Below are 16,071 nucleotides of genomic sequence, written 5' to 3' on the forward strand. Positions count from 1 at the left end.
TCTTAGATAGGAACAGTAACATTTGCTTTTATGTTTATCCTTACAAAATCATTTTGGCTTTTTATCTCAAATATATGCTCAGCAATTAGGATTTTAAAAATGTGCAATTCTTACATAATGTTTTGGCTCAGGAGTGCACATTTAAACAGCACCTTGTTTTGCTGTCCCCCCGCCCACCACCGGTTTATTGTGTGTTAGAACCTCAGAGCAGTGAATGCCCTAGCAACTCAAACTGACCACATTCACATATTCCTTGGTAGCCTAATTCATTGGAAAAAGTGGAGAAAAGCTACAGAGGATTTGGAATCAACAATGACTTCATGATCAGTACGGGGTTGGAACGTCTCAACATTCATTCGTTTAGGGAATGAGGGTCTATAGTATAAATTGTTAATCTGGGATGCACGGTTGTTTTGGTTATCTGAATTCGTGTATCTCTTTTTTCTTTTCAATAATATATGAACATGTCTATGTGCATTTTCTCTGAGGGAAAGCCCCCATAATTTTCACCAGATTCGTAGAATGATTCTTAGACCCCTCAAAAGGTACGAACTACGATACCAATTCTTGACACCACTGAAAAACATGAAATTGTAGTTTTGACATTCACCTAGCAAAGCCGGAGCCTCTGCCCTCAACAAAAATGGCGGGAGCCACTTCACACGTAGCTCCTCACGCAGCAAGGGCAGCGGGCCCCCACCACTTTCCTCCACCGTCCCACTCCTGACCCCGGAAGGACTCAGCCCCCGCGGCCCCGCCGCTGTTCCGCGCCGGGCTGCAGCCGGAAAGCAGGCACCTGGCTTGGATCTCCAGGTACGGAGGTGGAAGAGGCGGAGAGGGGAGGGTGGAGTCGCGACGCCCGCAGGGCAGAGGCAGCAGGCCTGGACTGGGTGGGGCGCGGCCCTGAGCGTAGCCTTGGCCCTCTGAACTCCCGAGTACGGGTGGAGGAACAGAAACCTGGACAACTCCCCACGGAGGGAAGTCCGCAAGGGGAGGGCTGAATCAGAGTAGACAGCGACCGCTCGGACCCCAAATCAGGGTCTGGGCGGCCGAGCCGAAGGGACCCCTCTTTTCTGGTCCTCTTGGTAAAGGAAAAGGACCGCAAAGGCGAGCCCGATTGGGGGTGGGGTCGGAGTGGGGGCCTCCTGGAGGTAAGGCAGCTGATGTGGTCCACGTTTCTTTCTGAGTGCCCGTGGCTTGAGCAAGGAGTGGTTTTTGTATGGGGAAAATTACGCTTTCTTTGAAGGTGCTCTCAGAAAATAATTCAACATAAAAGTAATTTAGGGAGGATGCGGCGTCGGGGTCCTTCTGTAAATGAAGTTGTTCAGCATTTTCTGAAGGTGTAGTCACAAACGGTCTTGCTCTTGCACAGACCTTGTTAATTTGTACTTATGGCAACTAAGCATTTTTGCTGTGTTTAAAGTATCGAATTTATTTTTTTGGGGGGGAGGGATATTTCAGACCTTTTCTTTAATTATAAAGTGGAAGTTGTTGAGTCTTAGGATATTTAAGACCCAACTATATTTATGACACTTATTTTAACTTACCAGTGGTTAGAATGGAAAGTAGCAAGTGAAAGTACAGAATATTGTATTTTTGGTGACGCTTTAGACGCCCTCTACAAATATGAATGAATAATCATTAAACTGCCTTTATGTTTATTTTAAATAATATTTATGAAAGCTATTGAGGTGAGTAGTTTTTTAAAGTTATCCAATTATTAATAACTAAGTAGGAGTCAGTGATTTTAAATGAAAGGAACTGAGGTAATTACAATGCAAACATGGATATTTGTCAGAATTCTTTTAAGAAAACCTCTGCAGTAAATTGAAGTGTTGGCTTCAATTTATCATATACTTAAAAAACTGGAGCCCTCTATAATGGAGAAAATTACTTGAGTTATTTACATTTAGTATTTAAAAAATTTTTTTAAATGAAGTAGCCACAGATGGCTTAAAGATCCAGAATGTATTTAGTTACTAAATGTTTCTCAAAAAGAAGTCAATTTTGTGGGGGTGGAGGTATAAATGTGCATTTTTTCCCCTAATGGTGTACCATTGATGAAAAGCCGTGTATATACCAGTGCATTAAAAAATCAGGTACTAGAAAAGGACTTCAAATGAAAGCAGTAGTTCCCTGCCCAGATTCCCTACTCTCCCAGTCTCATTTCCCAGAGGACCATTTCACTTTATGGTTTCCTTTGTAATTCTCAGTAATGTGTCTGTTTCACAGTTTGTTGATTGAAATAAATACACTTCACTTAGAACTAATTCTACTGAGCCTAAACATTGTAATTAGAATATGGATGGAGGGGAATTAAGTTTACACTCCAAATGTCAGTGATAGGGAATGGAAATAAGTTAAAAGAGTCAGTAGCTACGGTGGGGGTGATGAGTTTGTTCTCAGTTCTTGTCCCCCCTGGAACAAAGAATTAAGGGCAGAGACACAGTAGTGAAGCAGAATGAAAATTGTATTTGAATATACTCCAAGGGAGGAATGGGCTAGAGTCAAGGTAGATAAACGCAGGCTTACTTGCTTATCTGGAGGAGGACAGAGAGAGTGAAGACTTGTGCTTAAAGTCTGGAAAAGAGAATGGAATAGCATAGTGACAAAGACACCACTGGAAGAGCACAGAGACGTGTATATGTTGAGCAGTAAAAAAGTCTTTTAAAGATACACACTCCAAGAATGGGGGAGTGTGGGCAACCTCAGAGAAGAGGAGAATCCTAATAGCTGGGATTCTGTCTTTGAAGGCTTTCAAGAATGGGGCAAAGTTAAAGGGTCAGGGATGTAAGGTTGTCAGTGGGTCTCATCTCACAATTCTGTCTCTGGTAAGAGACAATATGTCATTGTCTATAACTAGTCCTCTAGGTAATTCTTTAGGACAAACCTTTTATTCTTCTCTAAAATAGTGGCCACTCCCAAGGAGCACATCATTTAAGACTGCCTTGCCTTAAGGTAAGTACTTCTTGTTCTTATTATGCTAGTCTATGCATTTTTTATAGGAAAATTAATCATGATGCTGATCCCTTATCTGTTCTATCTCACCTGCAGTAGCTATAGCAAGTCTCAAGGTCAGCCCAGATTCAGAGCATGTGGAGTGAACTCAAATTGCAAAGGGTGTGAGTCCTTTCTGGCTCTCTGACTTAACCTGATTAACTCTGAGTTCAGTGGGCCTCACCTTCTCTTCATCCTGCTCTTATCTGTCTTCCTGCCTAACAGCTATAAACCCAGCTTAAGAAGTATTACTGTGTTTGATTTGAAAGGCAACTACTAGTATCAGTGGTTTTGATATTTGTCTGAAAAGGGGGGGGGTTATTAACAGAATGGGGTAATCTAACTGGAGTCTAGAATATATGCAGAAATAAAGGACTTAAAGTATAGCAAGTAAGCTTTTATAGAGGGATTGTTCTCTTTGGTAATGTTTAAAAAGCTCTATCCAAGGAAAATACTAAATTTGGTGGACATAAACATTCTGGTTACTGGAGAAGCCACCTCTCTTATCAACCAAGGACAATTCTCAGGCTCTTTCTTGGCCTGGATGAAATATTCCTCAGGTCCCATTAATTTTGTGCTCACTAGGCAGACCATTTTACTTATTATTAATTCAGCTCCCTACAATCTTTTCAGAGAGGTAGGTGTTAAAAAACAAAATTAATCCAAGTAAATTTGAAGATCTAATTGGTTTTATTAAGTGATTAATGAACTGGGCAAGTACAGAAATACCCCCCAGTTGTACAAAATGAAAAGTTTTTATAGGGAGGAGGGTGGGGTAAAAAGTTATTAGCAAAAGAAATGCTTAGGGATTTTTTTCAGGTAAAGTCACCTTCTCACAAGAGGAGCACAGGGTCCTATGCAGATTTCCTCACTAGTGATAAGGAAATTCCAGGCTGATTGGCTTAAAACTCCACTTTTGTGCTAAAACTGCAATTAGGAAAGGCATTAAACCCAGTTTGGTGACTAGATAGTATATTTCCTCACTATAAATGAACAAATTTGTAAACTAGTTTATACATCAATACTATGTGAATTTGTTTGAAAGTGTCCATCTGGGTACAGATAAAACTGAGTTTCTGGCTATACGAAGCATAAACCCAGATGCTTAGTCATCATGTTTCTACCTAGGTTCTGCCACCTTTAAGGCCTGAGTGACAACTGCCTTCCTTGTAGACATCTGCCTGATCTTTGGTTTCAATAGAAATAAAACAATAATAAAATTTCATAGTCTTTATGTGCCATTTCTTTGAAGCTCTTTAAAATGGGACAGTTCTGAAGTTCAGTGAACTCTAATGTTTCTCCTTTCCAGCTCCAGGAGTCATGATTCCAATCAGATGCCTTTCAGTGTACCACCCCTCACCCCCTAGCCCTGCACAGTTATTTGAATGAAACAAGTGGAAGGAAATGGATTTAAAATTACTACCTAGACACTGAAATGTTTATTTAACCAGAAAATAGAGAATCTAGGACCTGCAGTTTTTCTAAGGAAAATTCACTAGCTGAACTCAAAGTTTAGATTTAAGTCATTTTCTTTTTGGCTGCTCTGGTGATTAATAAAGTTTAACACAAGTGAGTTTGACTCAGAATGTTATTTTCTCCAGGGAAGTGTAATAATCATGAATAATTGCAAAAAGGAAAAACTGATAGAGTTAAAATTTCAATATGTATCTTTTACTTGGTAGACCACCAGAAATCTCTGTGGCTAATATGTTTTATTTTTCAGGTTTTATTTATTTATTTATTTATTTATTTATTTATTTATTTATTTATTTATTAAGGTATCTTTAGTATACAGTCTTATAAAGGCTTCATAGGAGCAACATTGTGATTACAACATTCACCCATATTATTCACCCCCACTGCAGTCACTGTCGATCAGTGTAGTAAGATGCTATAGAGTCATTCCTTGTGTTCTCTGTGATGTACTGTGGCTAATATGTTTTTATGTTTCATTTACTGAAGATTGGAAGAGGAATCATGTCAGAAGAAACAGTGAAAGAATCACAGTTTTCCTTGAAGATAGCAGTCCTAAGAGTGTTTGATCTTCCTCTGTCTTGGTACTGTTCTCTCTCCCAGGTAAATAAAAAATGAAACATGAAGTTGAATAATAAGTCTATTGCTCAGACCATAGTATTTTGTTTATAGTATTTAAATTTCAAGTTGATATATTAAATAGTTCAGCCAAAATAACTAGTTTAAAACTTACTTCCTTTTTATTTATTTCATTGGTTCTTCTTGGTTGTTATCATAGTCATAACTCTCTTTTTTTACTGAACTATAGTTATGTACAATATTATATTGGTTTCAGATGAACAACTTAGTGATTCATCAGTTATATATATTAATTACTAAATGCTCACCATGATAAGTATACTTACCATGCAAAGACATTACAATATTATGAGCCATATTCCCTGTGCTGTAATTCTATCCTGTGACTAAATTATTAATTTGAAGTTTGTACCACTTTATCCCCTTCACCTATTTCATCTGTTCCTCCTTACCCCCCACTTTGCCACCATACTAAACAGCCATCTGTTATCTGTGTTTATGAGTCTGTTTCTGTTTTGTTTTTCAGATTCCACATGTAAGTGAAACCTTATGGTGTTCATCTTTCTCTGACTGACTTATTTCACTTAGCATAATACCCTCTAGGTCCATCCATGTTGTCACAAATGGCAAGATTTTTTTCTTTTTTATGGCTGAATTTCTCTACATTCTCATAGTCATAACTCTTAAAAGGAGGATTGTAATACTTTAAAAAAATCTTTTCCTGTTTTAAATGAATTAACACAATCCATTACAATTATTTTCAGTGAATTATGTATTTGACTAGACCTCTTCTCACTATTATAATCCTTTTATGGTAATAAAATGCCAGTTCAGTGGCATCAGGTACATTCTTATTTGTTGTGCAGCCTCTTTCTGGCACTCTTTTCATCTTGTAAAACTAACACTCTATGTAGACCTTAAACAACAACTCTCCATTCTTTCTCCCACCAGCCACTGGTAACCACCATTCTATTTTCTGTCTCTCTGAATTTGACTACTCTAGGTACCTCTTAAGTGGAACTATTCAGTATTTGTCTTTTTGTAACTGGCTTATTTTACTTAACATAATGTCCTCAAGAGTCATCCATTTTGTAGCATCTGTCAGAATTTCTTTCTTTTTCTAGGTTGAATAACATTTGATTGTATATAGATACACACCACATCTGCTCATCCATTCATCTGTGGCTGGGTGCTTGGGTTGCACCTTCTGGCTATTGTGAATAATGCTACTGTGAAGATGGGTGTACAAATATCTATTCAAGTCCTTGCTTTCAGTTTTTTTGGTTATATATGTAGAAGTGAGAATGCTGGATCAAATGGTAATTCTGTTTTAATTTTTTGAGGACCTGCCATACTGTTTTCCATAGTGGCTCTACCATTTTTCATTTCTACTAATAGTGCACAAGGGTTCCATTTTCTCCACATCCTCCCTAACTCTATTTTGTTTTCTTTTGTTTTTTTGATAGTAGTAGCCATCCTAATGGGTGTGAGTTGGCATCTCAATGTGGTTATTTTTCATTAAGGTATCATTGATATACACTCTTATGAAGGTTTCACATGAAAAACAATGTGGTTACTACATTCATCCATATTATTGAGTCGCCCCCTTACCCCATTGCAGTCACTGTTCAGTGTGGTTTTGATGTGCATTTTCCTAATGATGAATGATTGTGCTTATTATCCATTTGCATATCAGCACCCACTGTGAGTAAAGCACTGTATTAGACATTTTATATCAGGAACATTTATAAATTCATTTAATCTTTGCAGTAATCCTGAAGTAATTTTGTTCTTTATTATTTGAATAGCTAATACATGATTCAAAAATTAAAACCACACACACTCACACACACACACACATGTAAGAATTTACTCTATCTCAATCCCTATTCACTCCCTGTAGGTAACCATTTGGATTACTTGAATGCTCAGGGGTTTCTTTATTTAAATATCAGTAAAAGCAATTATGTATTCTTACTTTCTCCTGTTTCTTATAGAAGGTAGCATACTACCTATGTTCTTGCTTTTTTGTTCTTGAAATATCTCCTGGAGATCTTTCCATACTAACATATGTAGATCTTTTTCTTTTTTTATTCCTACAGTTATTTGATGTTTCTATACATGGACATTTGGGTTGTTTCTAATGTACCATTACAAACAATGCTATAGTGTATAAGCTTGATATTCCTCAATTCATTTAGGTACAGGTTTGGATAAATTTTTAGATTTTGGATTCCTAGGTCAAAGAGTAAACATATTTAAATTTTGATAGATATTGCTAAATTGCCCTCTGTGGGATACATTACTTTGTACTCCTCAAATTTTGGGATTTTTGCCAAACTGATAGGTGAGAATGGTATATCATCATAGTTTTTAAAATTTCTCTCGTATATTTAGCATTGAACATCTTTTCATAGATTTAAGAGCAATTTGTATTAAGTTTGAACATTTTGAAGGTTTTTTTTTTAGCATTTGCTAAATTACTTTTCACATTGGCTATACAAACCCACAATCTTATCAGTAATATTGAACTATGTCTTCTTTTTTCACAGCCTAGAAATTAGAGTATTATTTGTAAGAAAAGTTTTAGCATGTTAAATTTCTTCTTTTATGAATTAGTTTTGTATCCTTTGCCCATATGGATTCTACTATAACACCTGCTTTTCAATCCTAAGACTAATTTTCTGAGGCCAGGACTGTTGTCCAACTTGTTCCATGGATTTTTTTTTCAATAAAATAAAGAGTCATGGCAGGATGACTAAGGGTACATCCTCTACTCTCATTCATGGTACATAGTATCCAAGCTCATTCCATAATATGGAATGCACAGAGATGAGTCAGCAGACTATAGCTATAGGCCAAATCAAGACCACCACCCATTTTTATAAGAAAATTTTTTGGAAAACAGCCATGCTCATTTGTTAATGTATTATCTTTGCTTTTGCACTGTGACAGCAGAGTTAAATGGTTGCAGTAGAGACTATATGTTCTACAAGCCTAAAATATTTACTGTATTGCCTTTACTGAAAAAGTTTGTTGACTCCTATACTAAGAGAGCATTCTATACTTTGATAACATCAAAGGGGCCAAGTAAGGATTAAGAAAAAGTTCCAAGTTCTTGTTTGGACAGTTCTGCAGCTTAAAATCAGATTAATATTTTTATAAAGACATGTATGAGATTTTTTTGTTCTTTGTTCAACCCCCTATAATTGACAATTCATGTTGAATGTGATACAGTTTTATAATTAATTGCATAGTAAGATATGTCATCAGTATGATTGAAGTAATTTCAACACATGATCTATAATATGCATGGATTTAACCACATCTTCCTCTCTGATGCATTTTGATTTGTGTTCCACCACGGTAGAATTGTGTGATCTTTAACAAGGTACTTAACTTCTTTAAAGCCAATTTTTATCATCTATAAAAAGGATGGAAAGCACAGTATCTGGCACACAGTGAAGTGAGTGAGCACCCCAATAAATGTTAGCCTGTTTTATTTCCCTGTGTCATTTATTTAAGGAATAACACTTTTTCCAATTATTTTATTTTCATTTAATGAATACATACTTTAAAAAAAGTACTTAAGTCTCTTGATTCTATGGTTTTCCTAAGGATTACTTTGGTATGTTAATGGTATGATCATCGTATGTATCATGTTCATATAAGCAGATAGTATTTTTCAGTTGCAAACCATAACATGAAGTAGTAAGTAGTTTATTGATCCTCCAAATTCAGTGTTAAGCAAGAAAAACTATGAATTCACTAAGCAGTTAAACATCAAAATCTGTCTAAATGCAGTGGTATCCTGAACTGGTCCTGGAATAGTAAAGGAATTGGTAGAAAAACTGGTGAAATCAGAATAAAATCCATAATTTAGTTAATAATGTTGCTAACTAATGTTAATTTCTCTTTACCCAGCATAACTTCTTACTAGAAATTAACTTGATCTAACCTTCTAACACAGTAGTTATACCCTTTTTGTGGTGGGGGGTGCAGGTCTAACAACCTTATTGAGGTCTGAGTTCGGTAAGGGCAGTGACTATGTCCAGGTCTTGCTAAGTGCTTTATATCTTGACTGAAACACAGTAGATGTTGTGTTTAATGTTAGTGTCTTAGTTTTGACAAGAGTACTATGGTTATGTAAGATGTCAGTATCAGGAAAAACCTAAGCGATGGATTTACAGGAACTTGACTATCTTGGCAACTTTTCTAAATCAAAAATAATTCCAAATGAGATGTTTGTTAAAATTTTTCTAATTAAAATAAAATTAAATAATAAGAGTTTAAAATTATTATGGCAGATGTTATTTTGTGTGTGTTACCACCTTTTGTGGCAACTCTATGAGGAAGATAATAATACCCCCATTTATCCAAAGTTTATAATTTGCATGTAATATATTCTAGTTATCAGAGAGATTCATTCAAAGTACATTTATGAAGCATCTACTATGTTTCAGTCAGGATGTAAAGTGGTGACAAGATCTAGACATGGTTCCTGCCCTTATTGAACTTAGAATTTCAATGAGGTTCTTAGACTTCCCTTCCCAAAAGAAGGTGTAGGGGAACAGATCAACTTAGTTCTAGCAAGAAGTTTATGCTGAGTAAAGGGAAATAAAGTTATTGGCACAGGAGACTTGTGTGTGACTTAATAACCATTCTCTGTCTCTGGAGAACATCAGATGAGAGCGAGACTTGACAAGAACGTTAAACAATGGCTATCAAGTTATAGATTGTGAAATCTGAGCAAGGAATAGGGTTTTATTCCTTTCTTTGTGTTCTCAGTGTCTGGCCCATAAATTGATGCTCAATTCATGTTGAATGAACAGGACCTGTGTCTAGTTTTCATTTTCATAAGGCAATGGAATACGTCACCTCAAAAAGCCCCTCTGAGCTTTGGAGTTCTGAGCTGCTTTATTTCCAGTGTTCCAGGCAATGATATAGGAAGTAATTGACTTTCCTCTGGGGAAGAAAAAGTAAAATGAGAAGCCATAGGCAGGAGTAATATTAGAGACTTTCAAAAACCTTGTGTTGTCTGGATTACTTATGATAATTATCTTTCTTTAGGAAAGAAAAATGTCTTATTTTTGTCATGGAAAATGTTCATTTTTTTCATGAGATTAGGACTGTATACTTTAGTGGCTCTTTTATGTAAAAATATATAATGTATAAACAGAACTTGGATCATAATAAAAGTGAATTGATTTATATTGCATTTGAATTCATATTAGTAAAGCACATTATATGCCGACAATAGTTTTAATTTGTATTTATGTCTCCTAATACCTCTGTAACTTCAGTGCCCTAAGATATAGTAGAACTGACCATTTAAGCTCACATGGACCTGTGTTAATAGATGATTTTACTGTAGGAAGAAATTTTTTGATAATGAGGTCATGGCTCTTTATAAAATATAAAACTGAGGTGTTCTTAATAGTAGTGCTATTTTTAGAATTTATTTCATTATTGGGTCTTTAGCATCCAAATTCAAGAAACTGTTTTCTTTTTTCCAAATTTCATTTAGATGCTATGAACACTTGAGGTATGGTTCCAGAGGGAAAAACACAGAAATGGAAAGAAAAATTTGGTAATGCCTGTAATACAGACATTACTTAAGAGAACAATTCTTATAGTTTGTGAAGGGAAAAAATCTGAGATGGTATTGGAGTGTTCCAATTTTTCATGTTAGTTTTGGAGTAATTTAAGTGGACTCGGAAGAAAAGTAGAATAAGAACAGTTTAAAATTTTTTGTTAGGTCACCGTCACTGAGGCCAAATGCTAATGGTGAGTGGGAGTAAATAATTTTTGGTATACCAGAAAAAGAGCAATTCTTTTGGATTTATGTGTAGAACCAAGATGTTATTTTTGAAAAACAGCTTTATGAGATGTAATTGACATGTCTTAAACTGTACATATTTAAAGTATATAATTTAAGTTTTTACATATATATTTATATACCTGTGAAATTGTTGCCACAGTTAGGATAAAGATCATGTCCATGATCTCCAGAAGTTTCTCATTCCCCTTTGTAATCTCTCCCTTTACACCTTCCTGTCCAACTCCTCCCCTCCAAGAAACCACTAACCTGCTTTTGTCACTACAGATTAGTTTGTATTTTCTGTAATTTTATATAAGCGAAATCATACAATATGTACTCTATTTTGTTTGGCATTTTTCACTCACCCTAATTATTTTGAAATATGTACACCTTGTTGTATGTATCAATAGTTAATCCTTTTGTATTACTAAGTAGTATTCCATTGTATGGATATATAACAGTTTGTTCACTATTCATCTGTTGATGGACATTTAGGTTTCCCTTTTTTTTGTAGGTATATGTGTGTGTTTAAATTATAAATAAAGCTGCTAATAGCATTTCCATGCAAGTCTGTATAGACATATGCTTTCATTTCTCTTGGGTAAGTACTTAGGGGTGGAATGTCTGAATCAAAGGCAAGTACGTTTAATTTCTTAAGAAAATGTCAGACTTTTAAAATGGTTGTACTGCCATTATGGAAAGCAGTATGGAAGTCTCTCAGAAAACTAAAAACAGAACCACCCTATGACTCAGTAATTCCATTTCTAGGAATTTACCTAAAGAAAACAAAATCACTGATTTGAAAAGATATATGTACTCCTATGTTTATTGCTGCATTATTTACAATAGCTAAGATACAGAATCAACCAGAATGTCCATCAATTGATGAATGGATAGAGTGTGTGTGTGTGTATACACAAAACATACAGTGGGATATTAAGAAGTCATAAAAAATAAATAAATCTTGCCATTTGAAACAATACAGGTGAACCTCGAGGGCATTTTGCTAAGTAAAATAAGACAGGCAGAGAAGAAAGACAAATACCGTATGACTTCACTTATATGTGGAATCTTAAAACGAATGAACAAAACAGACTCACAGACACTGAGAAGTAACTAGTGGTTACCATAATGGGGGTTGGGGTGGATGAGTGAAATAGGTGAAGGGGATAAAGAGGCACAAAGTCTGAATCATAATATAAATTAGTCGTAGGGATAAAAGCACAGCATAGAGAATATAGTCAATAATTCGGTAACATTTCTGTTTTGACAGATGGTAACCACACTAGTTGGGTGAACATTTAATAATGTAAATAATTGTCAAATCACTATGTTGTATAGTTGAAACCAATATAATACTGTATATCAATTATAATTCAATTAAAAAATAAAGTGGTTGCACCATTGATATGGCCATTCTTTTTAATTTTAGCCATTCTCATATAGGTGTGTAATGGAATCTCATTGTGGTTTTAATTTGCATTACTCTAATGACCAATAATGTTGAGTATGCATTCATGTGCTTATTAGCCGTGCTTATATTTTCTCTGTTGATGTGTCTGTCTGTTCACAGCTTTTGCCCATTTTTAGATGAGTTTTTTATTTTCCTTTTAGTTTTGAGAATTCCTTGTATGCCCTGGATACAGTCTGTTATCAGATTACATGATTTGCAACTATTTTCTCCTAGATTTTAGGTTGTCTTTTCATTTTCTTAACAGTGCCTTTTAAGGAGTGTAAGTTTTTGATTCTGAAGTCCAATTTGTCAAGCTTTCTTTCTTTTTAATAGATCAAGCTTTTGGTGTTACCTTTAAGAAATAATTGCCTAATCAGAGGTCATAAAGATTTTCTCCTATGCTTTTTTCAGTTTCTAGAACTTTTACAGTTTCAGGTTTTATGTTTAAGTCTATAATTCACGAGTTAATTATTGTATATGATGTGATACATAGATTGAAGTTCTATTTTATTGTATGGATAACCAGTTTTTTCCAGCATCCGTTATTGAAATGACTTTCCTTTCTCCACTGACTTGCCTTTGTGCCTTTCCCAAAAATCAGCTGTCTGTGTATGTATGGGTCTGTTCTGTCCTGTTCTGTTCATCTATTTGTTTCTTTTAATGACAAGATACCTTGTTTATTATAACTTTATAAGTCTTAAAATCAGATACTATTAGTCTTTCAAAAGTTTTTTTCTTTTTCAAAATTGTTTTGACTATTCTAGATCCTTTCCATTTCCATTGAATTTTAGAATCAGCTATCAGTTTCTACCAAAAAAAAAGCTTGCTAGGATTGTTATTGGGATTACACTGAATCTGTAGATCAGTTTGATATCTTTATTTAGCTTTTCAACCTTTCATAATGTGTTACACTTTTCCACATCTTTTCCTTCAGCAATGTTTGCTAGTTTTCTGGGTATGTGTCTTTCATATCTTTCATCAGATTTATTGTTAAATATTTAATATTTTATGATGCTGTTGTTAACTGGCATTTAAAAAATTTCAATTTGCAATTATTAGTATACAAAAATACAAATCTTTTTATATATTGGTTTTATATCCTACAACTTTATTAAACTCATTTATTCTAGTAGCTTTCTGTAAGTTTCATAGAATTTTTCTACATAGATGGTCATGTGTTTTTAAATAGTAATGAAGAATGTCTTTTTTCTATGACATTATATTTGGCAAGTTTATGTTAATTCAGTATTTCATTTTCAAAATAGTTCTATGGACAATTTAAACATACACAAAATAGAATAATGTAATGAACCCCTGAGTACCTGATTCAGCCTCAACAGTTATCAATGTATGTGCAATCTTATTTCCTCTGTTTTACTACCCGATTCTTCCTCAGCCCCTCACTAGGTTCTTTTGAAGCAAATCCAATACATCATATTATTTCACCCTTACATATTCATTCAGTGACTCTATGTCTTTTGATTGGTGCATTCAGACCATTTACATTTAGGGTGATTATAGATAGGTATGTACTTATTGCCATTGCAGACTTTAGATTCGTGGTTACCAAAGGCTCAAGGTTAACTTCCTTACTATCTAAGAGTATAACTTAACTCACTTAATATGCTATTACAAACACAATCTAAGGGTTCTTTTCTTTTTCCCCTCCTTTTTCTTCCTCCATTCTTTGTATATTAGGTATCATATTCTGTACTCTTTGTCTATCCCTTGATTGACTTTGGGGATAGTTAATTTAATTTTGCATTTGCTTAGTAATTAGCTGTTCTATTTTCTTTACTGTGGTTTTATTACCTCTGGTGACAGCTATTAAACCTTAGGAACCCTTCCATCTATAGCAGTCCATCCAAAATAGACTGTAGAGATGGTTTGTGGGAGGTAAATTCTCTCAGCTTTTGCTTATCTGGAAATTGTTTAATCCCTCCTTCAAATTTAAATGATAATCTTGCCGTATTAAGTAATCTTGGTTCTAGGCCCTTCAGCTTCATTACATTAAATACATCATGCCACTCCCTTCTGGCCTGTAAGGTTTCTGCTGAGAAGTCTGATGTTAGCCTGATGGGCTTTCCTTTGTATGTGATCTTATTTCTCTCTCTGGCTGCTTTTAATAGTCTGTACTTATCCTTGATTTTTGGCATTTTAATTACTGTATGTCTTGGTGTTGTCTTCCTTGGGTCTCTTGTGTTGGGAGATCTGTGGATCTCCATGGCCTGAGAGACTATCTCCTTCCCCAGATTGGGGGAGTTTTCACCAATTACCTCCTCAAAGACACTTTTTATCCATTTCTCTCTCTTCTTCTTCTGGTACCCCTATAATGTGAATATAGTCCTTTTTGGATTGGTCACACAGTTCTCTCAATATTATTTCAATCTTAGAGATCCTTTTTTCTCTCTGTGCCTCAGCTTCTTTGTATTCCTCTTCTCTAGTTTCTATTTCATTTATTGTGTCCTCCACCCTATCCAATCTGCTTTTAATATCCTCCATTGTGCTCTTCAACGATTGGATTTCTGACCGGAATTCATTCCTGAGTGCTTGAATATCTTCCCATACCTCCATTAGCATGTTAATAATTTTTATTTTGAACTCCCTTTCAGGAAGAGTCATGAGATCCATGTCATCTTTCTCAGGGCTTATATTAATTTTACTCTGGACCAGGTTCCTTTGGCATTTCATATTTGTGTATGGTACCCTCTAATGTTCAGGATCTCTTCTCTCTGGAGCTGCTCGGCTCCTGAAGCAACGTCAGGGGTCGCAGGGGAGCGGTACTGGTGCCTGGGGGTAGGAAAGAGCTGTTCCCTGCTTCCCAGCTGCTGTGCCTGCCTCCACTGCCTGAACCAGTGGGCCAAGCACACAGGTATAAGCTTCTGTCCCAGAACAGCTGGATGTGAATTCCTGCTTTCCACAAGCAGCTGGAATCTCAGTCTCTCCAGGAATTCTGCCTGTCTTAGCTTTCCAACCCTGTAATCACGAGAGTATCGTGAAAGCACCACGAAATGTAGGTTTGTGCTCCCACAGCAGATTTTCGGAGCTAGGTATTCAGCAGTCCCAGGCCTCCACTCCCTCTGTGCTCCATTTCTCTTCCTCCTGCCAGTGATCTGGGGTGGGGGAGGGGCTCGGGTCCCACCGTGCCACAGCTGTGGTACGTTGCCCTGTTCTGTGAGGTCTGTTCTTTTCTCCAGGTGTATGCAGTCTGGCGCAGTCCTCTTTCCTGTTGCTGTCTCAGCATTAGTTGTATTAATTATATTTTTGTATTATATATGTGGTTTTAGGAGGAAGCCTCTGCCTCACCTCCCATGCCTCCATCTTCAATCCTTTCACCCTTAAATATTTCATTTTATATCTCACCTCTGAAAATGTAAGCACCACAGTAACTTTACATCCCTCAAATAATAGTAATTCCTTAATATTATCAGTATCCAGTCAGTGTTCACATTTCTCCTATTGTCCTATGAGTATTTTTTATTTTTGTTTTGTTTCTTGTAAGTGAAATATCTCTTAAAAATGTCTTCAGCGTTTTTCAACTCTTAGATCTCTTTAATTTGTAGGTGCACCTCCCATCATTTTTTTTTTTTTTTTTTTGCTTTGCTTTGCTTTTATTTTCTGAGGAAGAAACCAGGTTCTTTGTTGGAACTAGATAATCCCAATTATATTCTCTCTCTACTGTATTTCCTATGAATTAATTGTTAGGTCAGCATATGAATCAGATTCAGTTTGCTTTTTTTTCAGCTTT

The 16,071-nt window shown here is 35.7% G+C and overlaps 1 protein-coding gene across 4 annotated transcripts in view; it reads left to right on the forward strand.

Annotated features, from left to right (window-relative positions):
* The first annotated feature begins 704 nt into the window (after positions 1–704).
* Positions 705–16,071, forward strand: part of MIGA1 (mitoguardin 1) — a 122,834-nt gene continuing 107,467 nt past the window's right edge. For 2 of the 4 annotated variants that reach the window (XR_012130216.1, XM_073234164.1), the window contains exons 1-3: positions 705–813; positions 2,913–2,958; positions 4,960–5,073. Coding sequence is in view for 3 of the 4 variants with exons in the window: in XM_073234164.1 (XP_073090265.1) it covers positions 4,975–5,073 (99 nt within the window). In the remaining variant the exon portion in view is untranslated. Of the gene's footprint in view, positions 814–883; positions 1,152–2,912; positions 2,959–4,959; positions 5,074–16,071 lie in introns of those variants that run through there. The other 2 variants (XM_073234165.1, XM_073234166.1) reach the window with 2 other exon arrangements.

This window comes from Manis javanica, chromosome 4 (genome assembly GCF_040802235.1).
Source record: "Manis javanica isolate MJ-LG chromosome 4, MJ_LKY, whole genome shotgun sequence".
Classification (NCBI taxonomy): Eukaryota; Metazoa; Chordata; class Mammalia; order Pholidota; family Manidae; genus Manis; species Manis javanica.